The sequence below is a fragment of the Ischnura elegans genome, chromosome 5 (assembly GCF_921293095.1).
Source record: "Ischnura elegans chromosome 5, ioIscEleg1.1, whole genome shotgun sequence".
In the NCBI taxonomy this organism is placed as follows: Eukaryota; Metazoa; Arthropoda; class Insecta; order Odonata; family Coenagrionidae; genus Ischnura; species Ischnura elegans.
The window spans coordinates 81192430-81219179 of record NC_060250.1 but is presented as its reverse complement, the minus strand read 5'-3'; the positions used below and the strand labels follow the sequence as shown (position 1 = coordinate 81219179).

The following is a 26750-nucleotide window of genomic DNA, read 5'->3' as shown; positions in this document are numbered from 1 at the left end:
GCTTCAGAAGGGCAAAATATTTGCATGCATAGTAAATAACTATTCTTATTTGTAAATTCGAAATATCTGCTTGTATTTTTTGGCACGTTATAACTCATGCATGAATCACTTACTACGCAAAATTTTCGTCTTCTATAACCAGCTATTAATTTTATTTGGCTGGTATTATGTTCGTGTCCTTAGCGCTCTCCTATTTCCTGGTCTTACTACGTTTCGCTGTCCTGTGTGCTTGGCCTGTGTCCTGCAAGCGAGCTAGTCTCTGATTAGGGCTAGGATGAGTGCTGCATGCCTGGTGTGGAATTAACCCTAGCCATACACTCTGATGGTGACTTGCACGGTATCTCGTAAAGGCAGACGTAGATTTGGACGTATCGATCAATTTGAACACACATTTTCCTGCATAATCTGGTGGTGACTTGCACGGTATGCCGTAAAGATAGATGTGGATTTGGACGCATCGGTTAATTTGAACATACATTTTTCTGCGTTATCAGGGTTTGACACTGAAGTCTAAAGAGAATTTGAATGCATAAGCATGATACCTAATGAGCCACCTCTAACGCCTGTGGAAGGGGGTGAATAATTTTTTCCCCAGCATGCACTCAGCTACATTAGCAGTTTCGTTAAGGCTAGGATGAATGCTGCGTCCCCGGTGTGGAACCACTCCGTGCTACACACCCTGATGGTGACTTGCACGGTACCTTGTATATGTAGGAGAAGGGGAGGATTATTCTGCAACGTACTTGACTCTCGTCCCCCGTAAGAAATTTCCGAGTGCCTGTGCTGAGAAATCGAGGCGTAACCCTTGAGACATTTGCATCATATCGCGCTGGTCGAAGACAGGGCTTTATGTCTCATTCTCCGCGTCCCGTTACACTCAAGTGTGCGCACAACTTCGCTGAGCGCCTTCAAACAGATAAGAGCCCGCATGGGAATTTGCTTGCCGCAACCCTGCCTCTTCTGTCGTCATCCCCCTTGGAGTTCCTCTCGCCACGGCTCTAACATGCTTTTTTTTTGCAACCCCATAAGTTCCTCATTTCATCTCTCGTCCTCTTCGTCATACGCCCACTGCTCTTCCCTTTTCGTTATTTCCCTTTCTAAAACGCGTCAGAGGATGCCCTCTCCTCTTCTTTCGAGGATGCGTCAGGTAAATTAATTCATCCCTCTCCCCCGGGGGCTCTTTCATCAAGATTCTTGTTTCGTGTGCTGCAGCGCTTCGCTGAACATTCTAATTAGGGAGTCTCCTCACCCGGTTTGATCCTTTCTTCCGTAACCCCTTCTCATTCCGTACTTCTGTTTACAGTGCTTTTTCGAGTTTTCCTTTCCGGACGTTTATCAACCGCCCACTTATCTCAGATATTGAGTGGATGGTCGGTATATTTTTTTATTGAGTATTTTCGTCAATTTAGTTTTTAATTCCGTTATTAATTGACTCGAAAAACACGAGTTACGTTGGTACGAAAAGCGTTGATGCCCGAGACCTGAAGAATTTCTTTTGGTTTTTCGTTAAATTTTATTTTCTTTCGAAATATTCAGTGCCTTTCTTGATTAAGATTTTTTGATTCTGCTGCTTATTTGACTCTCAGCCCCCTAGGCAAATTTCTGAGTGACCGTCTGTAGAAATCGTGGCATGACCGTGACATTATTTGACCAGCATAATACGATCTACGATGCTGCGAAATACGTTGTGATGCTTGAGAGCTGAAGAGTTTATTTATTAATTTTTGTTTAGTTTATTTATTATTACTTTTATTATTTAGCAAAATTTTATTCATGTCCGAAATATTCTATACTTTCTTGATTAAATAAACGAAGTTTCCTACATTTTCGACAAACTGGTCTTTTTAATATATGGTATTTTGTTCCTAGAAAATAGGCTATAGGAAATAATTTATTTTCATTCGAGAGGTTATGTTTGCATTAAATTAAGCTAAATTAGCCTTGATATATAACGGAGCAGAAAATGAAAGCACTTTCACCTACGAGGAGTCAATGAGATTTTTTTGTCGCCTGAAATTATATTTTTCTTTGATCGCTGTTTATTAGAAGCATAGTAAAAATAATTATTTTTCCCGAGGTTTTTGAGTAAAAATATTGAATTATCTCTTATACTTTAATTAATTTATATATTTTGTTTCTTTTGCATCACTGATTTTCAGGAGAATTGAGCGAGTGGACATATTCATTGGGCCGCATTTTAACGTCTATTTTTAAGGCCTTAGGGAGATTTTATGGCATACTCATCGTAAATATGATAATAATGACTGTCGCAATAATGGTTGCTCCTTGTTTTAGATGCCATTCTGAAGAACTGAAGGTTCAGGCGCACTTTCACTCAAACGAGTTGATAACTTAATGGCAGGGATTTCAAGAGTTAGAAATCGTGAAGCGTTGCATGTAAAAAAATGTTTGTTCGCTGTCACGGAAATAGTGCAAAAAGCAAGGTTGGTTCCATTCTTAGTGTATATACAATGAATAGGGACTGTCTTTGAAAAGGATATCATCATAATGGTCAAAAATACTAAGTATGGTTTGGCTCTGCTCCGCACTCAATTGTCTTATCAGCTAATCATTTAACGGCTGCATATTTCTTCCCTCTCACAGCATTCACTACCCGGTCCATATATTTTATCCTAGGTTTTTTTTTTATTTTCGTTCATGCCATCCACTTGTCCCTCGGCGGTATCTACCGATTTGATCGATAGATTTTTCTTCCTCATAGGAAAATGTACTAAAATTGGTAGCATATTAATTGCGTAAGCTTGGTTTCGCTGATGGTAGGACCTGCCCGCCTTGTGACGGTGCAGGACTCCTCGTCCCCTCCCTTCCTTCCCCGTCCTTCCCCTGGAGGCGTCGTCGGGCTCTCATCGCGGCGGCGCCTCCTTTCCTTGTTCCTTCCCGTCCTTCCCCTTCTGGTGGCAGAGGAAAAAAGCTGATCGCTTATAGTCCCTGCTCCAGGAGTGTATCCCGCGAGCCCGCCCTAAGGGTTTCGTTCCCACTGTCCCTCGGCGGTAGTTTTTGTCAGGCCATTACGCCTCTTGATATGGCCGATTCTGTTCCGTCTTTTTCTTTAAGTTTTCGTAAGGATCTTTTATGACCTAATTCTGTGTTCACTTTGTTGATCCATTTGATCTTTATCATTCTTTTGTTGCATCACATTTTGATTGCATGTAACCTTGATTTATTTGCTTCTGTAATCGCCCATACCTCGCTGCTAATCAGAAGAATGCCTAAGAAGTAGGTTCCGATGAATAGTTTCCTTACGTCTTCGCTAATATATTCTCCTGTAAGTAGATCCTTCTTATTGTGTAATGCTCTCTTCTCCAGGATGATTCTAATTGTAATTTATTTATCTTTTCGTCAATCATTCGTTAATATACTTCGTAAATAACAAAATTCATTCGCCTATTCCAGGTTTTGACTCATTATTTTATGTTAATCCTGCCTTCTCCTCTTCTACTGCATGATGATATTTTTTCGTTATGCCTAGTATCAGCTTGTATCTGCCCATTGCGCTTTCTATATTTATTAGAATCTTCTTAAAAAGCTTCTCCGTCGCTGCTATTACCGTCATAACATGGGATAATCGCTAGTTTTTTTTCCATGCATTTCCACTCCTGGAGACTTTTCTTTGATTTCATTGGATTTCTCGATGAAAATGTTGAAAATTACAGGACGCAGAGCTCAGCCTTGTCTCACCCTATTTGATATAAAAATTATCATCATCATTAGTCAACTATCCTGAGATTATTTTGACATAAGCTCTCTATTCTTCTCTCCTATCCGCTAACATTTTCATAGCGACGTATTTCTTCTCTTTTAAATTCTTCATAACCCCTATGTAACTCATTCGGGGACGTCCCTGCCCCTCTTTTCTTCCACTTGTCCTTCTATGATTGTTTTAATCAGGCCATCGTGCCTCAAAAAATGGCCAACTAAATTGTACCGTCTTCTATTAAAGGTTTTTTGAAGACTTCTCTCCCCCTCTTCTCAGCACTTCCTCATTACTTACTCGGTTCATTGAAGATGAAATGGATAATGTCTAATGTATTATTAATTATTCTATGCGGGGAAATCAAATAGAAACTAGAAAGCGAAGCGTTAATGTTAAAAAGTGACATATTAATGGTTTTATCGTTTCTATGCTCTAGATTATAGATACATAGTTCGAGAAAATTTTAGCGTATCTTTTCCGTTCATTGCTTTAGATAATATCTATCGTAATCATATTCTCAGCTTATGTGTTGTTGGTTGATACAATCGCCCTAACTTACTTAAAAAAAATAACTATTCCAAGACCTCAGATTAGTTACAATGGATAGCAATTCATTCTTTGCGGAGTCATGGGAGTTGAGGCCTGGGAATTGCCCCAAGAAAACAATGGTATCTTTCTTCGTTCTTAATTTCCTTCAAGGGTTTGTTGAATTAGAAATCTTTAAATTATCAACAGTTATTGATTGCCCGTTGCAGCTGATACAAATAGTTTCTTTCACCGCTGCTTGATTGAGGATTTTTTGTGATAAAATTGCTTAAATTCACAATTTTATCTATCGTTAGAAATAATCGATGCATGCGATATAGGTCGTTGGGCAATCATGAAGTCAAATGAAAATGTGTACTAGATAAGAAAGATTATGATGAGTAGATGGAAAAGTTGCCGGGAAGTTTACGTTTTCTAGAAAGGAATCATATGGTGAAGAGGAAGGTTTTTTTTTCACTTTTAAAGTATTCGAGAGAGAGAAAAACTGTTGTCTTTCTTCATTTGTAATTTCCTTCACAGGCTTGTGGAAGTAGAAATCACTAAATTGTTAACAATCATTCATTACCCGTTGCAGCTGATAAATATCTTTTCGTGCCGCTATTTGAATGAAGATTTTTTTTGGTGATAATATTGCTTGTGTTGAGAATTTTATCTATCATTAGAAAAAATCAAAGAATGCAATGTAGGGCGTTTCGCAATCATGAAATCATATGAAAAATGTATACTAGATAAGAATAATTACGATAAGTAAATAGAAAATTGTCTGGATGTTTACGTTTGCAAAGGAGGAATAATATTGTGAATAGGGTCATATTTTTTCACTTTCAAAATATGTGAGAGATGCTTCCTACAGCTTAGTGATTACGGAGTTCAATCAGCTGTAGGAAACAGCGCATCCCAATAGTTTATGTCATTATCATCGAATATTTCTCATTTACCATCTATATCACCATAACCATTTGAGTTTAATGTTTGCGTTTCCATTTATTCACTTGAGTAACTCTACTTAGTAAAGCCAAAAATATTTTTTCTCTGGGACTAGGCACAACTAACGAGTAGTCGTGATTGTATTGCATCTGATGTGAATGATATGATGGGCAGTAAAGTGAATTTTGCTTAAGAACATCTATGGGAAGGAAATTAGCAAAATTACATTGCAGTAACCTGAACTGATATGGAATCGATTATTGGAACTGAAATGGCTGCTGTGAAGATTAAGGTTGCGTCCACCATGGCTCTCAGACTACACTATTGTATATTACGAACGTGAATACTTGTGCATACGCTAGTGCTAACTTCTATCTGGTGCTTTGCTCGAAATTCATTCATAATGTAGTAGAATATGAGAAAATTTTAACTCAGATTTTCGCCAGCACCATAACTATTATCAGTGCACTAGCATCAACAAGTCTTCTAGGTCAATATAAAGCGGTTGCCAACACGTGAAGTTCTTTCACTGAGGGTAAGCTATCACTGGGATTAAAGGTCTTTGGAAAGAGGTATAGGAGTTTCATTGAATGAATGAAAGTTTATTAATGCTGTGGGCTTCCCATAAGAGCAAATACAAACTCATGCAACGATTTCTGCTCAAACAACAAAAATACACCTGGCAAAATTATATTGGCTACAAAAACCAAAAACATTAAACCGAAGCAAAATTCATCCCAAGCAAACAATGAGAACATACAGAATCGAACAAGAGGAAGAGAAAAATCAGAGAAAAACCTGAGATAAGTTGTGATTGCACACCATGAAAAGCAATGTAATTTACTGACGTAAGTTTTCTCTGAGGCAATAGTTGAAAACCTTTTCTTTGGAAATGAATGGAGAGAAGAGGAGTCTTTCATTAATGACGTCAAGGAAGTTCAAAGATTACAACGAGATATGAGAAAAGAATTGAGATAAGTTCTTGTTCGATGTATCGGACGGAGGTGGGAAGGGTCAGCTGTAGTGTCTGTATAATCAGAGGCTGATATTGTTGTAAACATGGAAAAAAGATATGCTGGGTAATCCGTCTTAAAGAGAGTGAAAAGAAATTACCCATGTAAATATTTACTATGAGGTCCTAAGCTATGGCATATCGTGGAGGTGATAGGAGATGTGAACTTATTTACGAACGTCAAGGACAAATGTAGCGCAGTTCAATGATACTTTCTTTCTCTCAACCATCAATTTTCTACTTCCACGCGGATACTCATCTCCCCAAGTGCATACATCATCGTATTACAATGGAATACATCGGGAGAAAAATGCCAAACTATGGATACCTGGCAAATAATTTACGGCGTCATCACTGCTCGGGGATCCGGTTGCGTGGCGAATGTGTTAAGTAAGTGATTATTGCTGCTCTTACCTCAGGACGAATGATATTTTTCTGATGATGATGGAGACTTTTTTCATCACTGATGTGGATTAGCCAAATATTGTTTTTATAGTTTTCATTGCTTTCTGTAGTGTATTAAAGAATGAATTTATGATACATCAGTAGCAACTCGGAAATTGGATTATAATTAAAGTATTCTACCAATTAAGGTAGGTTATTAAGGAAGTACTAAAGCATTCTGGAAGCCTTGCCTTCTTTTATGTACTTCCTTCTTCAGTTCATGATAAGGCCTTCTCTCTTTCATTCCATTTCATAATCCTATTCTCTTCCTTTCTCTCTCTCTCATTTACTCAACCCTCCAGCACTGTTTTCAACATTCCCTCCTTGCTAAGTACTGGCTCCATCCATACATTCTGTCTCCTCCGTATCTCATCTAGAAGCTTCCTCTCCTCACCCACCGTATCCAGCAATTTGTCTTTCCTCCTCCTCTCCGCCCACTTCACCTTCTCCTTTCTTCGCTACATCCACATCTCGAACGCCTCCAGTCTTCTCTCGTCCTCCTCCTGAAGGGTCCACGTTTCCGCTCCGTAAAGGACTCCAGATCAACGGAAAGTGGATACTGATTCATAATATTTGAAATTTTTAAGGCCCCTAAGCCTTAGGGCCTAAGGTATTCATGCAGTACCTACAGAGAAAAATTACGTCATTTCAGTTTGGTGAGCCAATAAGTATTTAGGGGTGCTAAATCTGTTTCGAAGTTTCCAACTTTCAGTAGAATCACAATGGTATCACGATGATTAAGACGCGAAATTTCATGTCATAACGTTTCATAGAGTGTGAAAGCCGGATTGGTACCTCATACATACAGCGGTGATAGCTATATCGAAGGGGTGTGTATCTGGCCGAAGCAAAAATCTGGTCCATCGTTGCCTATCTTCCAGTTGTTAGTATCATAGTTTTCGTAGGGCACCTTGTATATTGTGGATTGTAAAAATTGGAATTTATAAGCATTTTTGACTTTATACGCACTTTAATTGAAGGAGGCGAAAAGTATGACTAACGCGTCATGATCATTATTAGTCTGAACAAAAAAAATCTTTTACTTGTCTTATCGGGATTTTAACCCCCTAATTTTTTCATTAATCTCAGATCTTGAAAAGGTGTGGCGTCAAATTAATCTTCTTTAAGTCCTTTCAAGAGAACTTTTTTTATGAAGAACCCAATGTAACCGTAAAGTTTTGGTATTAAACCCTTGTCCCCAATAGTTTAAGCGTTTTAATCGCTTTTACTACGGTGTTTTGGTTTCATGGGAGAGTAAACGTTACCTTCGTGGAAAGCTCCTACGAAGCTCTACTCACAATATATGCAAATAGTTCGATGTCCCATGTGAGACATATTCCGGTAAGGATTTATAAACAAGCGGGTGAAGGGTAGCGAAGTGATGAAGGATCATTATTATTTCTTAAATTTGAGATTGATAGTGATAATAATATTTAGTGACATTCATTAGCTTTCCTTTGTCTTTTTGAACTATTCATGGTAAAATATAAACAAAAATGGCAATTTCCACACTTTAATGTATAACTCCATGAACCACCATGTTTTCGAGACTCTATGTCATTTTCAAGGCATTTACAGACGACTATTATTTCGAATTAAGCTAAAAAAGCTGAGGAAGAAAAAGGAGAGACTCTTGTGCTCCTTGGCCTTCCTTCAACGTTGCCGGGATACGGACACAATGCCAACATGTGTCCAAATCAAGCATCACCTCGACACTAGACAAGAAGACGGCTACCCTCTCCACAGCTCGTGGAAGAGGGTCATACGAAAGAAAAGAAGGTGGACCAATCAGCATCCAGCATGAAAAATTGGCGCCAAAAATGAACTATATAAGTCACCAAATATTGAATCCCGACATCGACCTGAAGACGCCGGTTGGAATACCGGCGAAACTGTCGTCACAAAGAAAATCCACGCGGTGAAACCCAGGAACATGGAGACATCGACTATTATTTCGATTTGCGTAATCAAAATACCTTGAAAATGACAGAGAGTGTAGAAACCATGGTCGGTATTGGAGTTACATTTTAAAGAGTGTAAATTAACATTTGATGTTTATAGTTTAACATGGATACCACATCATTGTCACCACGTCAAGCCTGAAACGATTCCATTCGTAAGATTATATTGCTATGAAATCGAAAAAATCACACACCTTTATTTTCCGATTCAGTATTTTATTCATTACTATTTGAATGTGCCATATTAGATTTTTTTAGCTCGGAAACTTTGGTGGTAGCCGAAAATTACGGTTCATCTTAAATATTATTTCATATAAAAAATGAACCGCTGCCAATTTAGGAATTTCTAACTATTTCTGTTTGAACTTTTGTTTAATTATTGTTCAAATAGCGCTGAGAAGTTTTAAGTTGCTTGCATTTTTTTCGAGCGAAATTCACCTATGAATAATTTATTCAACTGGCGTCGGTGAGTAGTTCTTTTTTACCCTAAGTAGTGCCAGTGCGTCAGTCTCACTATCATGCAGTTCGGTTTGTGTGTTGAGTAGGGCCGATTTAAGCAAAGCACGCCGCCGCGTAGGGTGCCCAGCAAAAGGGGGCGCCTTGGTGCTCAGTTCAATGTTCAGTACTAATCAATCTAGGAGAATAAAGGTTGAGGGTTGATTTACTCCTCAAAATGATCGTAGAAGTAAGGTTATATCACAAAGTGGATACCTTTACCCCAGAAAAATCTCTTTTTAGTGTTTTTAGTAGAAACTTCTTTAGTTTTTTTTCATTTGTCGAGTAAATGAATGGCTGAATTTCGTGTAATCTTGTAATTATTGATTTATTTACATTTTTTACTCTGAATTTATGTATATATTTGATTTTTAAGCTCGAAAAATATCACATTAAGTATAAAAGAGCGAGAGCATATAAGGATCACACCTTATAAGTCCTCGCTGATATTTAAGTCTGGATCCTTATTCATATAGTATTTGTATTTATTTTAAACTTTATCCAGAGAGATTCCCTACTACCCCTCAGGTTATTTTTGAGGGGGTGGGCAAAATGCGGTCGCTTACACTATAAAAATGTCTAAAGCTGGTGAGATGTTGAGGTGCTGAGAATTTTGAAGTTGCTGACATTTTTTTTTTCGAGCGAAATTCACCTATGAATAATTGATTCTATTGGCGTTCGTAGGTTGTCCTTTTTTTATCGACAGCAGTGTGAGTCCGTCAGTCTTACCATTATGCAGTCAACTGTCATGGATTTTCTTCCCTCTCTTCGCTTCTCATCATTCGTGTCAATCTTTCTTCCTCGCTTTGACATCGTCTCCTTCGCTCTCTCCCCTTCCAGCCATTGGCAAGCCATGTCCTCTTTCCTTTCCAATCTTTGCACTGTGGGGAGCCGAAAAAAATCCATTTCCGCCCTTTCTGCTCTTCATCTCCGCCTCTTTTCTTTCGCCTTTCTTTCCTTTCGCGGTGACGTCAATGAGTAAATTTCGTCTCGTGAGTCTCTCAATCGTCACCTCTTCACCTCGTCGCTTCGTCTACCGAGGGAGACCAGTTCTGTGGGCTACGGGATCTATGAATGATTTTATGTAGCATCTCCCATATTGACCAAAGATTGCAAGAGGAGAGTAAATTTACCGATTTAAGTATACCCGGACTAGCCACGGTGAAAACATAACGGAGTCATCCGCAATGCAAAAATTGTGCGAAAATGCCACAGAGAAAAAATCATTCGCCTTGACCGGGATTCGAACCCGAATTCCCCGATTTTCGGTTGCATGCTTAAGCCAATTAACTGGCTAAAGCACTCGACCGGAAATCGTGAGATCCGGGTTCGAATCCTGGTCAAGGCGAATGATATTTTTTCTCTGTGACATTTTCGCACAATTTGTGCGCTGTGAATTTACCTGTTCCCGCAGATTTAAAGTAAATGTGTACAACCAAGTATTGTGCAACCTTACCTATCACTTTCGATTGCATAAGCCAGAAGCCTTAAAAAAAGGCTGGTCGTCAGTTTGTTTAAGTATGTATTAAATGAAAAAGCAAAGTGAGTGGAAAATAAAGCATTTTCACAGCCAGTTCTACAGCTTTTCAAAGTTCAAAGAAGGGGAATACAAGCGTAGTACTCCTCATTGATTTATTTTCAAGCCTTTATTTTGCTTATGGCTTCGAAAAACATGCGGTTTACGTGATCTAACTAAAAGGGAAACCCGCATCTTCTCTTTATAATGTTTTAAAATCATTTCATAATGCTTTCTTCAAGTCAAACCAATTATTACTCGATTTTTCTAAAAGAAGTATCTAGGTTTAATTTATTGAGTTAGTCTCACAACCTCGTGATAATATCTTGAATTATTTTCACTTGAATGCAGCGCCGTTCGCGCTAGTCAACTTCCCGAATTAAGTTATTCGTAGGAATCATCAGCATGCGGGCATCAGGATTCGTGATTACTGCTTAAGCCTCAATGAGGAAAATTCAAGAGTTATTGGCTCCCAGCTTATATATGAGCAGCTCAGAAATTTTGGCAGAAGTGTAATGACGTGACAACCTGTCAGAGACCTTTACCGTTAAATCTTTCCATTTAGCCTTGAAGTGAGTTGAATTTCTATTTTACCAGAAAGTCTTTGAAATTGTGATCCTTTTGCCCTACCTAATTTTGTGCCACTACCAGAATTTGACAACGGACCTGTTCGACCCGTGAAAGTAGCTTCACTGTTTCAAGTCAACGTTATGTAGCCACTGCTTCTTTTCCATGAGTCTGTCCAGTTCTTTAGGCCTTACTTTCAGCGATTCCTGAGATGAGAACCGGAACTAAAGCTAGATAAAGTCGCTCGCGAAAGAAATAACGTAATAACATATATGAAGCCTTTTCTCGAATAGTAATAGAAGGTTTTATCTATAAATGCTGGGTAAATTCAGTAATTCCGTACGTTTCAGTACCTGGAAATTAATTTCATACGCGTCTACAAGACAATGTTGTTTATTAATATGACTTTATATCTCGTTGGGATGAAAAACCACTTAATTATGCGTTTTGATTTCGTAAAACATCATTGATAGTTTTATTATTTGTTCGAGGAAATATTGTGTGCAAATTATTTGAAGTTAATCCAAATTTGTGTTATAAATAAGTTAATAGTATAACCAACTATCAAAATTAAGTAGTCCAAGTTCTAAATTAAGGAATGGAACTGATTATCTCAACTAAAAATTGCCTGGAGCTGTAAAAAGTAGTCGCGACCTATCCGTAGTTTAATAATAGGAAGCACTAAAGTTTCCTCTTCGAAGGATGAAAGGAGGAAACAATTATTTAAAATCGCTTGTCTATTCTTAGTCTTCTCAGGCAGTCAAATCCAACCTTGTCTGATCGTTAAAAAGGATGGTAATGATAGGCGTCCAACGCAGACAAAATGCCGATCCAAACTTACCTGTATTTTTACCAGCCATTAAAGTTTTCAAAAGAAGCCAAAGAGCGCTTCGACGCTATTTCGAGAGCCCCGGGTAGAAACAGGCTCGACCTTTCCGTTTAAACTTAAAAGCGACCCTTCATTTTGGATCTCCGTGGCAGGGAGATTATTAACTTATTTCACGGCATCGTTGGAGAAGCTAGTTTTATCAAGGAGAGGCAGTCAGAGTTCAAGCGAAACTTGTAAGTTGCGAGGGCGTGGCGGCAAAGGAGGAAAACAGGATACCCGTCTACCGTTTAATCCTCTTATGGCATTTGTTTGAGGGCGTTAAACTGTGATCATTGGCTCCAAAGGATTAAACAGTCTACTAACTTGTGTTTGATACACATCCTGATGCGGGATACCTTCTTCGTGACGTGAATAGATAAGTCTGACTATCCACCTTGTCTGTATTTGACTGAGGATACTTATAAAAGAGGATGGTTTTCGTCGCAGGTTTTGTGGTAAAAAAGTAGGAGACACCTCTGCGGAGTGTGAACTGAACTTTCCATTTAAATTTTGGGATATGCATTAGTAAAAATAGTTGAATATTTTCCCAAGATCCGCCCGTTGTAAAGGGGTAATTTTGACCCATTTTTTAAAAAAAATCAAAACTGTCACCATAGGTAGGTCTAAGTGTACTGAACTCGAGGTGCCAGTACCACGCATTAATAAAGATTGCGATTTATTCTAGTTTATTTTATTTATTAAATTTTTGTTATCAATAGATCTGAAAGCATTGGTCACAATGAATAAGGACTGTAAAATTAGCTCCTGGAAAGGTATGGGGAATAAAATGTTGGAATTGGAAAACGCATGGCTATCAAAGGTTCGAACGACCTAGTATTTACATAGGGAATACCCTATCTTCGCCCGAGAATGTGAACTTTAAAGCGCAAGAGAAGGCGATTAAATCAGGAAGCATAAGAGAAACAGTGGCCATTTTGAACCATTCTCAGTCCGTTTGGTAACGTTTGTGTGTTAGAAAAAAATGATAACGTCTGTCTTTATTTCCAATGCAGTCCTATAATTATGGAAAAATCTAATAATGTAGTTAAGGAGTCGAATAATCCCATCGTGGCAATGATCAATATTCAGGCTCTGTAGTCTCCCTTCGGAGGCTCATGTATTTCAGCGCAGGGTGGCTTTTCCTTCGGTGGTTATGGTGCGTGTGACGAGAACTGAAATCCGATACATATTTTTGGTTCGTCCTAGAACCGTTGCATTTTAAATTATATATACCCACTAATTTGCTCTCATATGAATTTTTATGAATGAAATTGAAAACTATGAAATGCTAGTTTGTGAAGCATAGTTGAAAACTGTGATTGTCGCGGTAGAATTGTGCAGCCCAATTACTTTTAGTGTGATCGTGGCTATAGTCGTTCCTTCTCGCTCTGGGTTATGTGATTTTCTGTGTGTATACGCTATGTGTATTATTTCGTGGTACAGTAGGAAATATTTTTTGGCGTTTGCTTGGATTGTGAATTTTTCTCAATTGCAATATGCATTAATTTTGATATTTTTTTAAATTCTTGGCTCTATCTTCTCTTTCGCTTTTGAATTCCCTCTCTCTGTGTGTTTGCTCACGGTATGGTTGCTGTTAATTTTTTCTTAAGTAGGCTGATGTCTCCTTTGTAAACATAGCAAATTATTATCTTTGCATTGAAAGCAGCGGCCTATTATTCTCAGAGACAATGAGATATTTTCTTTCTCGAAGCACGTGGAAACATAAACCCTTATTTGCACTCTTTTTATATGATAAAGTCAAAATTTCCCGGACCGCTGCTGCAGAATGGGAGTTAAACGAGTAGCATCGCGCAAAAAGCGTAGAGGCGTTTGTATTTCTTGGGGCATAACATTATTTATTATCCTCCAAGTACTGAGTGTAGTTCAATGGGGCACTCGACCTTTTAGCGTCTCAAGGTATAAGTGATTCTTTTCCTACTCTAGTTTTAGGAAGTGCCCTATGTAGGTATCATTAAACATTTCCTTGTGTGTTTCGCTGATATAGGGAAGAAAAATAGTCGATAATACCATTTCATAACTTTTAAGTGGTCGTAAAATTCGTAAATTTCGAAGTATTCACTTAGGAAATATTTCAGCTCTTGAATATAATGCTAAGATATTATAAGAATTCTTTTTTTGTCCATTAAAAAAATCTTTTTGAAACTTATAATCGTATTATGTCTACTCAAATTTTTCCGCTATCACTCTGTTAGTTTTAAATCTTTCATATGAACTCATTATTTCAATAGAATTTGCGTATTTTAATTAGAATTGCGTACTGTAAGTACACTAATGTAAGGGTTCTACAACATCTGCTACTCACAAGGAGATAATTTAACTAAAACACTGGAGAAATAAGATATTTTTATCCTTTATTTACAAGTGATGTGCTGTGACAAACTTTTGATAAGTGGAAAAGAAGCTTTCTTTGCAAATAGGCATTACGACGTGCACACTTATGAGGAGAATTATTTGATCCTTTTTCACCACCGTTTGAATGGCTTTTAATATTTAAAATTTTTGTTTATATTTTAATATGAAATACCTTCAATACTCATTTCTGTAAATGATCGTTAAGTGACCATGGCTCTTAAATAAGTAGGTTTATAATAGTCAGTAGCACTCAAGAGGCACGGTAAAGAAATCCACCATTTGTTAAAATAAAGCACTGCATAAAATAGTGACAGTAAGGAAGAACGCGTATGCAGAAATTAGCCACTAACCGTTGCACTGTTCTGTTACCCGAGTACAATACCTCAAATACTGCTCAATAGATTTTTAATACACTGTACACCATATTAAAATTATTTTATTTTTGCGTCGTCCGATGGCATTCAAACTATTTTGATGTTATTAATAATTGAATAATGCCCTCAGAAATTGAATTTAAGCGCATATTTCTGGCTGCTGCGCGGATGCTTCGCTTTGTAACAGCAAATCGTATTGAGATATCAAAACTTCCAAGAAAGCCAATTGTTGGCCACTTGTGGCACTGAAACTAAATGAAAATTCTCTGGTCGAGAAATATTCTGGTCTCTCAACGATCGCACGTTGGGTCTCAGTGGTTATCGCTCATGTTATGTTGCCGAGGAGCATACCTACCAATCGGAAGTCGGGGATATACAATCATTAACAACGGCTTGTGACCGGCCGAGTGGTTTTTTCTGGCTCAAGGCTTAATGGCAGTAGGAATGCGATGACGATTTTAAGTTCGCTGGAGATGCATTGCTATGTTATCCATCCCATTTAGGTCTTGCCAGACGCTCATTTCCGATCGGTTTTCCCACCTCGTCTATCAGTAATGCTCAGAAATGGGTTGTATTGAACGACCTAGGCGTTCAAGCCGGATTTTTCTCGCTTACCACACTCAAGATGGAGACCAACCTCGAGTTCATCGATGACATGCTTGCCTCTCGTCTAATAAAGGAGTTATGAAGTTTAAACGTTTTCAAATACAGGGAGTTTTCATCTTTTACCACATCGGGTAAGGACATTACGTAGAGGATTATCCGGTCAGTCCCGATTAAGTTTGATTTAGGTTGCAACATAGGGTGCATTTTAATCGGGTTTCAAAAATATTCGCTGCGCGGCGTTGATTGCATAGCGGTCCATTTATTTGTCTTCTGTATTTCTATGTATTTATGTAAAAGAGGATGCCTGTTTGTCTGTCCGCTCTGCGTATCCATACGCTTGAACGGATTGCGACCAAAGTTTGTACAAAAGAGTATCTCATGCTCCCAAACCCCGTAGTGCTACTCTTGGTCGCATCCGACGCGTTCTTTGTGTCGTTTTTCTAATTAAAATTTGTTACGTCACGGAATACGAACTCTTCGGTCGGACATCCTGCAGGTTAGGCACACACATTAACATGTTGTAAGGAGAACGTGACTCTAAAGATAGTACACTTGCCATCCTCTCGGTGCACACCTTTTTGCTGGCTCATGCTTTCACATGACTTTTTTGGTCTATGCATGAACGGACACACACAACCATCAATGTTGTGGAGTGGGGTATAAACTGATCCCTCGCACGATACATACGGAAATATTTTCTTCGTTTGTTTGCTGTTTAGCGTCTTCCGTTCACCGCCTTACTTAAATTTTGAGTCGACATACGTTAGAAGGCAGGGGGGACCATTACCAAACCTGATTTGTTCCTTTACCAATGTTCCATATAACCGCGAACTCCAAGTTCCAAGTTTCCCTCTCCTTTGGGTACTAGCCTACCCGAACAACGCCAGGTGTCCGGATAGTTCTCCATTTGAATTTTAATATTTGCAATCGGGAAGATAAATATTGAAAAATGCCGAATTTCCAAAATTGCAAACAGCTACATAAAGTCAAGATGAAAAAGTTAATGGTGTAAATGCATATGATGAGCTTATTAAAAAAAACAATTGATAAAAAAGCTACGCCTTGCCCGTGGAATGTAGATACAGTGAATGGATTTTCCTGGTTAAGATTAAGTTAAGTACTTGCCAAGGTCCCATATGAAACCGTCATCTAACTTCTTTAGAATGGGTTACCCTCTTATAAAACGTTTTATTTTGATTTTCCTGGGCTATTCGCGTACTTGCGATCGTGAACTTCAGCACGGTCATAATGTCCACGGTCATTTTTCATCGTTGAGTATTCCCAGTGATGCTCAAAAGTGGGTCAAGTTTATGAAATATGAGCGGATGCAGTGGGGCCATAAACATCGAGGCTTACCTGCGAAACTCGAAACGAAACCGTTTTGTATTGCTCTGCGAATTCTAGTGGTTATGACCTATAAATCCTCCAAAATGCTGCTATCATCCAAAGCCATCATTGATTTTCTGCTTTGAAGAGAGGAACGTTTAAATGAGCTCATTTACGAAGCGTAAAAATTTGTTTAAAATTATATTGCTATGGGCGGAAATGGAATGGCTACTCATTAGTCGCTTTGATCACCATATTATGTCATCACTGTTGCTCATTCACAGCTTAAAAATGAAAAAAAAAATTTGCAGGTCTGGGCAGTATTTCAAGTACCGGTATTTTAAAATACTCATTTGAAATACATTTGTAATTTGTATTTGGTATTTCAAATACAGATTTTTGGTATTTTCCCATCCTAAAATAGAAAATACATTCGAAAAATACTTTTGAAGTAGCTCTGATAATGCTTCTATAACATTATGCTTCGGAGATTACTTCGTTTTGGTTACAATCGTTTTCTTCATGTTTTCAATTATCTATAACGTGCCAAGGAAGTTTATTTTTTCAGATCTCTTAGTTTCCGCACAAATGTATCTTGTATTATAAAAGGTGTTTCAAATACTATTTTGTAGTTTGATATTCAAATATCCAAGTGAACGGTATTTTATATTTTTCACATCAATAAATATGGAGCGGTGATTTGCATTTTCTATTTCAAATTCTCCCTGGCCTGTATTTTGCCGTCATAATTGCTAGAGAGGGAAATGAAAAATTTACTCATTAGTCGCTTTGATCATTATGTCATGTCGTCGCTGTTGCAAGGAGAATCTTACATAAATGCCGACGAAGGAAGTTTCAAGCCAAAATCAATCCTAACGAAATAAATATAGCATTTGCAGTGTTGCTACGGCAATTTTTATCGCATATAAAATATCTTTGCTGCTAAAATAAAAAAACGAGGAGAAAATCTTTCAGGATTGACAAGGTTTTAAGTCCTCTCCTTTGTATTTATATTTAGATTGGCGTAAAGCCATTGCAATTGGGTCGTAATTTTCGTTTCGTTTGCAGAATAAATTTCTGGAAAATGAAATACCTGCCGAACATAATAAGATATCTGCTCATATCGTGTTATAATTATATTGGTGTTGCGATTTCGGATCTCTATAATCATCTTAGTATATACCTATTAAAAGTATAAGAGATGAAGGTAAATGTCCCGCATTAAAAATAGGCTTTTATATTTCTATTTAAAATTTCTTCAAGATCATTACTTGATGAATGAGAATTGGTTTGAACGGCCTGCAGTATTTATGCCGATGCTTTTTAGAATTTGCACTCCTTTTTGAGCCAGATTTACATATTTAAGTGATAAAATATTCTTTTTTTCTAATAGAGGTAATGGCAATGCTATATTATATCTTTCATTTAATATTCAACCTTATTACCCCAATTCATGCAATGGACTTCGGTTTAGGGATGGACTTAAATTTAAACCTAAACGTATTGTGACCTGTAAGATCAAGGCCTTAAAAACAAAAGTTAGCAACCAACGTTTCGATTTATTTTCTTAAATCATCTTCAGGGCTATGTTAGAAAAAGTGTGAAACAATATAAAATACAGAGAATAAGACGATACACAATATTTATACCTAAAGAAGGAACAATTGTTTTTTTTTATATAATACAATATAATTTAAAGAAACATGTATATATAAACATATATATAAGAACAATGGAATATACAAAAAATTTTGACATACCTCTAAACTTTGAACATATTTATTTATGTTTTGTTTCTAAGGTATTGCCACAACCTAGGTTACCATTAATTTTGATGTATTAAATAAAAATAAAATTTGCTGAGGTTATCGATGTCTGTTTTTTTATTACAACAATTTTTTATTTTTGAAATATAAACCATTTCCTTGAAAAGTCTTTTTTTCAATATAACTTCAAGATCTAAAATTTCGGCGTTCTCAAAATCAAAACTATGGCCATTGCTTATGCTATGGCTAGCAAGAGCACACAGAGTTATACCACCTTTTACTGTCGATTTATGTTGTGAAATTCTATTTTTTAAATATTGTGATGTTTGTCCTATATAACAAGTGTCACAATCGAGGCAAGAAATTTTATATATTAAAGTACTGTTTAGATTTTTAGGGGTTTCAGATTTTATTTTTGTGTATAGGAGCTTGTTTAGAGTGTTATGATTTTTGTGTGCAATTTTGTAATTTATTTTTTTGAATACCTTCGTAATTTGTTCAGATAATTTACCAATATAGATGATTCCACGGTATGGGGATGTTGTATTTGCTGAATCATTTTTGTTTAGTGAATTTTGAGTACGTGAAAAACTAGTGTTGTTTTTGTGAAGTATAGAATGAACAAGTTTCTTTGGAAAATGGTTTTCTTTAGAATATCCTCAATTATTTTAAGGTTTTTTCCGTGAAATATATTATCGCTCAAATTCTGAGCTCTAAATTTTAGCGCAAGTGCTACATTTACTTTATGTTTAAGAGGGTGATGTGATTGGAAATTTAGAAATCTGTCCGATTTGTGTGGTTTCTTCCACCAGTCTACTTGAATGGGTCCATCGTGATTTCTAATAGTTCGCATATCAAGAAATGGTAGAGTATTATTTTTTTCATATTCTATTGTAAATTGCAATTTAGGGTGGAAACTATTAAAATAATTTAAAATGGTATCTTCCTTGATGTCATTGGGAAGTGCTAAATATAAGTCATCAACAAACTTGTAAATGAAAGGAATTTTGAAAGGCAAACTAGTGATTACATTGTCTAAAAGATGGTTCATCGTCAAATCAGCTAAAATAGTCGCTACTGGGGAACCCATGGGAACTCCATTTTTTATTTGATATTGACGGTCCTTATATTGTAAATATCCTTGATTGACAGTAATATCATACAATTCAAAGAATTCTTCCTTGTTTAATACTGTATGATCAGATATAAAAAGCCAATTTTCTATAATAATATTGTTTAATAGGTCTAGTGGGATGTTTGTAAAAAGAGATTTAACATCTAGAGAGCACAGTTTATGATTTAAGGGAATTGTTTGTTGCTTAATTTTATTATAAAAATGAAATGAATCTTTTAAGTTATATTTATCTGAGGATAGATTCTTAAGAATGCATGCAAGGAATTTGGCACATTCATAAGTAGGACTATTTATGAAACTCACCACCGGTCTTAGGGGTATGTTAGGTTTATGATCTTTAACTAAACCATACAATTTTGGAGGAGTACCGTTGTTTTTTGTTAATTTACATTTTGTCTTAAATCTATTTTCTTTTCTTTAAAAAGTTTTTTAACCAGTGTATTTACTTTAGTTTGAAGTGAAGTTTGGCTGCTAACTTTTGTATAAATGACCTATACTCCAGGAAATACCATATTATATATTAAATAAGGTCAAGAAAAGAAAAAAAAAATAATAATGGCCTTAAAAACTGCATAACGTGCGAAACTGGAGTTATACTTCGAAGAAGACAAGAATCCGTATTTCTTATCAATATTTTAGTCAGCGAGCAATAAACTGTGTGCCCGACACTTAATGAGTGAGCTGGAAAGAATTTCCTTCCGCCATTGCAACCTATTTTAGAGACCTCAACCAAAAATGACTCAGGGCCTAAGTATTTCTGAGCGCAGTGTTGCATTTCGACTGAGCCCCGATTTTTTCAATGATTTCGCCGATTTTGTTTTGGTTCTGACATTAAATCGAGGGCTAAAACAGAAGTGGGATCTATTTGAATAGGGTCATGTCTTCGTAACCGGCCCTCCGCGATGCAAACTCCAGATACACGTCAGTATTCCAAGGTGTAAATTCACAGGGTGACGTCGACTATTCTCTCCCCTGGAAGCGGGAGGAAGTTGGTATAAATTGGAACTTATCTCTGGCGTACTGGCGCAGTCGGGGTTGTTGTGTTGGACTTGAGCGTTCTTGGCGATATCGCCTGTTTAAAATTTCCTCCCTCCCGCTGTTGTGTTTTCATCTTCGGTTTTTCTTCACCATCCACCACCATGGTTTGGTCGGGAGTGCACTTAAGGCTATTTTTCTCGTCGTTCAGAGAGTGGTCATCTAGAGGTGGTCACCTGCCCACCATGGACCAGCCGAACACGTCCGAGGACCCAGGAAAGGGTATACATGGAAGCCAAGCCAACGGGAGCGTAAAGGAGGATGTCTATGTCATTGGGGTGCCCAGGCATGAAGACTTCTTGGAGGAATATGAGCCCTACGATCACAGAGTAGTCGACAAACCCACATCGTAAGTATTGATATGTTGAGGCGCAACATTTTTTCTCACCTAAGGCCGCTTTATACGGGGCACGAAGTTGCACAATCTGACGTGTGTACGAAGGCGCAGTCAAAATTGGGTAGGGTTAAGCGGTGATTTGCTAGAACTTATGGGAGAACGCGTGGACGTGAGATGGAAAAATACCCCCTTTTCTATTTTCGTTCATGTTCTACTTAATTCCACGCCAAATATACAAATTAATGCAGTACTAACCTGCGCAATTCCATGCCACGTGTAAAACAGCCTTAACTCTTTGTTGAAAAGTGGTGTTGAGCATTAAATGAGAATTTATGGGGGGGGTCAGTCTGTGTTCTCCCCAATTGACGAAAAGCTTAAGGCCAGAAATTGTTTATTGCGCGTAAAAATTTCTGGGGGGCGAAAAATCGTTCATTCATGCTGCGCATGATGTGTTGTACCATAGAGTAAGTATATACTTACTCCCTGGTTGTACCGAGTGTGCTGTTAAATCCGTCATTATGCTGCGTCTCGCAGCGGATGTTATCTGTGAAGTTATAGTACCAAAAGGGGTAGCTGATGGACGCGTAGAAGTGGTTATCACGTAGACTGATGTCTTCTGTTTCACAATTGAAATTGGCCGAAGGGATTTTCGTAAATTTTTGTAGACTTCTCATGTGATATTTTTGACTGCTTACAATTTATTTAATATATTTGGGTATCCGTATTTTGGAGCTATTTTGCATGTATTATTGAGCGAAGATCCAACTTTTCCTTTGATACATGCTTCTTTTACCGCCCTAAGTATGTTCTCAGAATAGCTTTGTGATCGCGATGGAGAAAACCCACTTAAAAACCTAAAAGAACATGTTTTTAGTAGTGCCAGTCGTTGGCAGAGGTCGCTCAATACATTAGCCCTTAGTAAATTCCATTTAGATGGTTGCTATCCCCATTCATTTCATAATTTTCTCTCGATTTGAATTTTTACAAGCTGGTCTTCATCCTTCTCTCTTGTGTTGTTTGAATTCATCCACAAACCTAGGATGTAAGATGGGATCACTCAAACTGAGGTGGCCAACTGAGTAACTAAAATGATTCATCTATGGAGTCGTGCCTGTGTTGGGTGTTATTAAACATTGCGTGGATATCCATATTCTAGGATTTGGTGTGTGGTTATGTGGAACTCGAGTCAAAATGGTTCAAGCTTCTGCTCAGTTCATGCTTAGCGAATAAATAAACGAAATGAAATAAATAACAAAAAAAAATACACGATGCCATTTAATTTCAATTTTTTTAGCTTTAGGCCAACACGATCACTGTAGTGTGTACGGCCAAATGATCGCAATTGCATCAGTAAATCTTAATACCATTTTCAACCGGAAGGGTCACATAAAAGTTTTTGGCAGTAAGGTATACAAAATGAGGCCCATATAAGTGAAATCCCTCCTATAATTTTATGAATTTAGAAAATGCGACGTTGGTAAGATGACTAACCAATTTTTGTATAAAAACACTCTGCGAAAACCCCTCTTTAGTATTGGCCGGATTTATCACTATTTTCCTCTTTTCTGTTGATTTTTGCGCAGCCCGTCATAAAGCCCAGTTCCATAGCTACGTTTTGCAAAATTCGTTGGCACGTACACTCTCGCAGCGGCTTATTGCCTTGGGCGCGCTTCACGTATTCACTGCGGGACACCGCCAATTCTCTGCAATCAGCTGATTTAGAGTTCAACGCTCTGTCCAGTCCCATTTTTCATGGGTGAGACCTTCATCCGGTTTGTGCTCTGCATCGATGAAAACGTATGCGAGGGGTGTCCGTGAAAATATGGAAAGATACGAAGAAAGGCCCAAATCGATTCACGACGGCTACTATTGTGAAATGGCAATCCTTGTTTGGTTTTTGATTACCTTGTGAAGTAGGGAAAACCATGTTCCGAACGTTGAATTTGTTAAACGTTTTTCTCACGAAGCATGTTTTATTATAATGGATATTTTGAGGCGTGGTTTCGTAAAATTTCTTCGTATCGAGTCAAAAAACATTTTAGATTTCACATAGATAACTTTTATCTCCCCGACCTCACGTTCTGACCTGACGATGTCGATTATATCATCTGACGATGCCGCACAACGACGAAACTGTTGTGTTAGATTTGAAATAAATGAAGAAAAGTTTTAACTTTAAGTACCGATGACATTTCAGCTGAGCTTTGGAGTTGATTCGCAACTGCGCAATCCAAAACAAATAAATAATTTTCGCGTAATTAATTTTAATCGCATGTGACCAACGTTCACGACATATTTCGAAGTTTTAAAAGTAAAATTTGGGTCAAACAATGTTGAATATATAATCCTTATATTTTTATTTAACTCTTTTTATAAACTATTTGAGCCAACATTTGGGTCACATCAGTGCAACCATATTGATTTGATTTAAATTAAAGCATTTATTTGTTAATAACTCGAAAAGCAGCATCATTTTGTGCCTAAATTCTATTTGCATTATGATTCTCATTATATCATGAATATCATATCACCTTTTTTGTCGAAATACTGGCATTTATGAACCTTTGCCCATTGATTAGATAAATAATTTCATAATAGCCTGTAAAAGACTGCGGATTTTTAAATGCGGTTGTTGCGATTTCGATGATGATCAAATACGATCTAAAATTACAGCCCGAAAAGTCTTTTTTTGTAGCCTTTTGTCCATCAAGTCCAGTCGGAAGTTTTTATTTTGAAATTTTCATGAAATCAGCTGTCTCCGAGGTCAATTAACTGTGTTTTGCCAACCTCGTAGTAAATTGTGCGAATGTGTGAAAAAACGAGTACTTAAGGGTCCTGGCCTTGAATTTGAGCTACTGGTCGTCCGTTGAATATTTGTATTCATTTAAAATATCAAATTATTGTGATAGGAATGGAAAGAAAAGCCAGGATTCTAATACTTCTCCGGAGGAGATCTAGCTAAGGCCTCAGATCGTTTAAGAAAGATCTACATTTTTATTTCCTTATCGATGACATTTTCACCTTAGCGGTTATAATCAGGGAACTACTGCGTCTGTACTCAGTCTCAGAAAAAATGCGTTCTTCTCAGTGATCAATGCTCATTTGACCGACATCGCTCATAGAAGACGGAATACTATTTTTTGACTTTAGTGTCGGTCAACTTTCGATTCGAACGTGAGTTCGGCTTCCAAATTTTCCAAGACTGACTAAATCAGTGTTTCATTTAAGGGGTTATTCCCCTCTATTCCCTCGAAATTTTGTAATACACTTGATGTGAGAAGTAGAGGGAAAACGAATTTAACGGTTATCGGCGTAATTAACGAATTGCGTCTCTTACAAACGCTTCCATTTAGACGCTTCGAAAAATTTTCCCACCTGTGTGCTCTTTTTCAGATAAGCTACAGACTCAATACGGAAATGCCATAAAGTACTTGGAGTATATGTGCCATAATGCATCGAGTCTTGGTTGATGTCATTATGATTTATTAATAATAGTTGGAAATTGGGTTATTTGGTTCAAATGTAATTTGTTAGTTGTAAGATATTCGAATTAATGTGTATTTTATGCTGTAGGTGTATTTTATGCCTCTTTACTTCTAGGATAGATTGAGTTTTCATTAGTTTATTCAAATTCCATTCTTCCACCAGGAAATGGCCAAATTATAGCAATGTGTAATGAATAAATACAGGTAAGTACACTAATATCATCGCCATAACCAAGGTGCTCCAGTCCTGCCCGTAAAATATTTATATTTATGTTATTTATGTTGGCATATCGCCCGCTTTGTAATCGGTTTTCAAAACCGTACTCCTCAAACCGCAAGCACGGTACCGCAGAGCGGTAGATTTGTTCCTGACGAAGTATTTGCTCAAACGAGGAAATGCATTAAAAAGTATTGCACTCGATATAACATCATTCACTCAGTGATTCAACCAGAAGGTTGGTTTCGATAGAGCTCACCGCGGACCAAGCCATCGCATTGCACTCGTCACCGCGCCGCAGACAGTTTAAAATGCCACTGAAGTGGCAACAGAAATCAGCCTTTCATTGAATGGAAGGCTGATTTCTGTATGCAGTCCCCTTGGCCAAAACACTCGGATTCATGTGGTGGATTAGTTTAATGTATTTTTCCATGTCGTCGTTCCAGGAATTTCGAGACGCTGTTCCACTTGCTGAAAGGCAGTCTGGGCTCTGGCATCCTCGCCATGCACAATGCTTTCATGCACGCCGGATACGTCATCGGAGTCGTCGGGGTTTTGGCCATCGCCGTCATATACACCCACTGCATGCATATTCTAGTGAGTACACCTATCTGCGACTATTTCCTCTTCTTCCTCAAACGTTTTCGAGGAAAAAATTATGTCGCGCTCCCTCGGGATGTGTATTTGAGCGCTTGCTTATTGAGTGTCACGCTTCTGTGTGTGCCTGCGAATGACAAGATGTGCAAAACCGTGGATTTCTTCGCCGTATCCACGCGAAAGAGCGTGCCTGCAAGCCATTTTTCATTCTTTGTGCTTTTGGTGTTCAATTCAGTCGAACATCAGCACGTACATCAGGTTAAATTCGATCTAAAATTATACTAAAATTAAATAAAAAAGAACGATCTTAGCGCGAACTAATTAGGATACAATTCGGAGAAATGTATACGCGAGTATAGTTTTAGTGAGTAAGAAATGCGAAACAAAAGGGAATATTAATCTTACAACAACACATTTTTCAGGGTGAAATTGTTCATATGTACACAAGCAATGTAGAATATGTCTTTTCAAAAATTGAATTGTAAATGTCCTGCGTTATTTTTCTCGTCTTCTTGTTTTACCTCCTTCTTCTCCTTTTCTTAGTAAGTTTTTTCAATGAAATTTGATGTAAGCAAAAATATCGTTTTGACTCTATCTCTCTTTCTCCTTTAAATGATCGTAGTGCTGCCATCGTATATTTGTGGCCATTTTTTTTGGACTAATGTCCATATTTAATTCAAAATTCTGGATAACAATCGAGATACATTTGAAGTGTTGAAATATTGTATTGATATCTGGTTTTGAATATCCTGAGAATTTCAGCTTGATTGCTAATCGGAAAGTGGGTTACAATTGAGTTGCAAAATTTTACCCGGACAAAATGACATAGAACAAAGCGAGTTTATGAGAACGTCATAATAAGAAATGGCAAAAACTGGTTGCAGGCGTAATGATATGGATATATAAATACACCAAGCAGGAAACTTGCCATGAGAAAATATGTATTTGGATAAGCTGGCATTCGAACCTTATATCTTCTATTATATGCTCTACATACCATGAAAATTTCAATATTATAACATAAGTTTGAAGCGAGTCATACGCCGTGGAAAAAGATGAATCACGAGCGGACGAGAAGGAGTGATGTATCCTCGTAATTCTTGCGGATGCGTAGTGAACTTTGACAAAATTGTCGAGTGGACTTCTTTTAAGTAAAATGTTGTTATCACGTACTGCTCCCTTTAGTGTGTGACGTTGCCATTTAAAAATGCAGTATGTCCTGCCTCTGGCGCCTCGCCTTTTTTCCTAAATTTTCCTTTTTTTTTCTCGCGAAGCTTCGTGTTTGTCGGAACTATTTACGCCAGCGCAGTGGTGCATAGTTTTAGTTTTGATGCGAAGTCGTGTAACGCGCGAGCGGTTTAGTCGAATGAGTTAATGGGGTTTCCATCGTGAATCTGCGCTATTCATGGTGTTAGGGGTTGGTGCCAAGGCTGCTTCGTTCGAATGAC

The 26750-nt window shown here is 37.6% G+C and overlaps 1 protein-coding gene across 2 annotated transcripts in view; it reads left to right on the top strand.

Moving 5' to 3' along the window:
* The window catches only part of LOC124159113 (proton-coupled amino acid transporter-like protein CG1139), a 56183-nt gene that overhangs the window by 6523 nt on the left and 22910 nt on the right, over positions 1-26750 (top strand). The window contains exons 2-3 of one of the 2 annotated variants that reach the window (XM_046534671.1): positions 20818-21015; positions 25152-25302. In XM_046534671.1, the coding sequence (XP_046390627.1) occupies positions 20852-21015; positions 25152-25302 (315 nt within the window). In that variant the 5' untranslated portion in view covers positions 20818-20851. Of the gene's footprint in view, positions 1-20668; positions 21016-25151; positions 25303-26750 lie in introns of those variants that run through there. The other variant, XM_046534670.1, reaches the window with a different exon arrangement.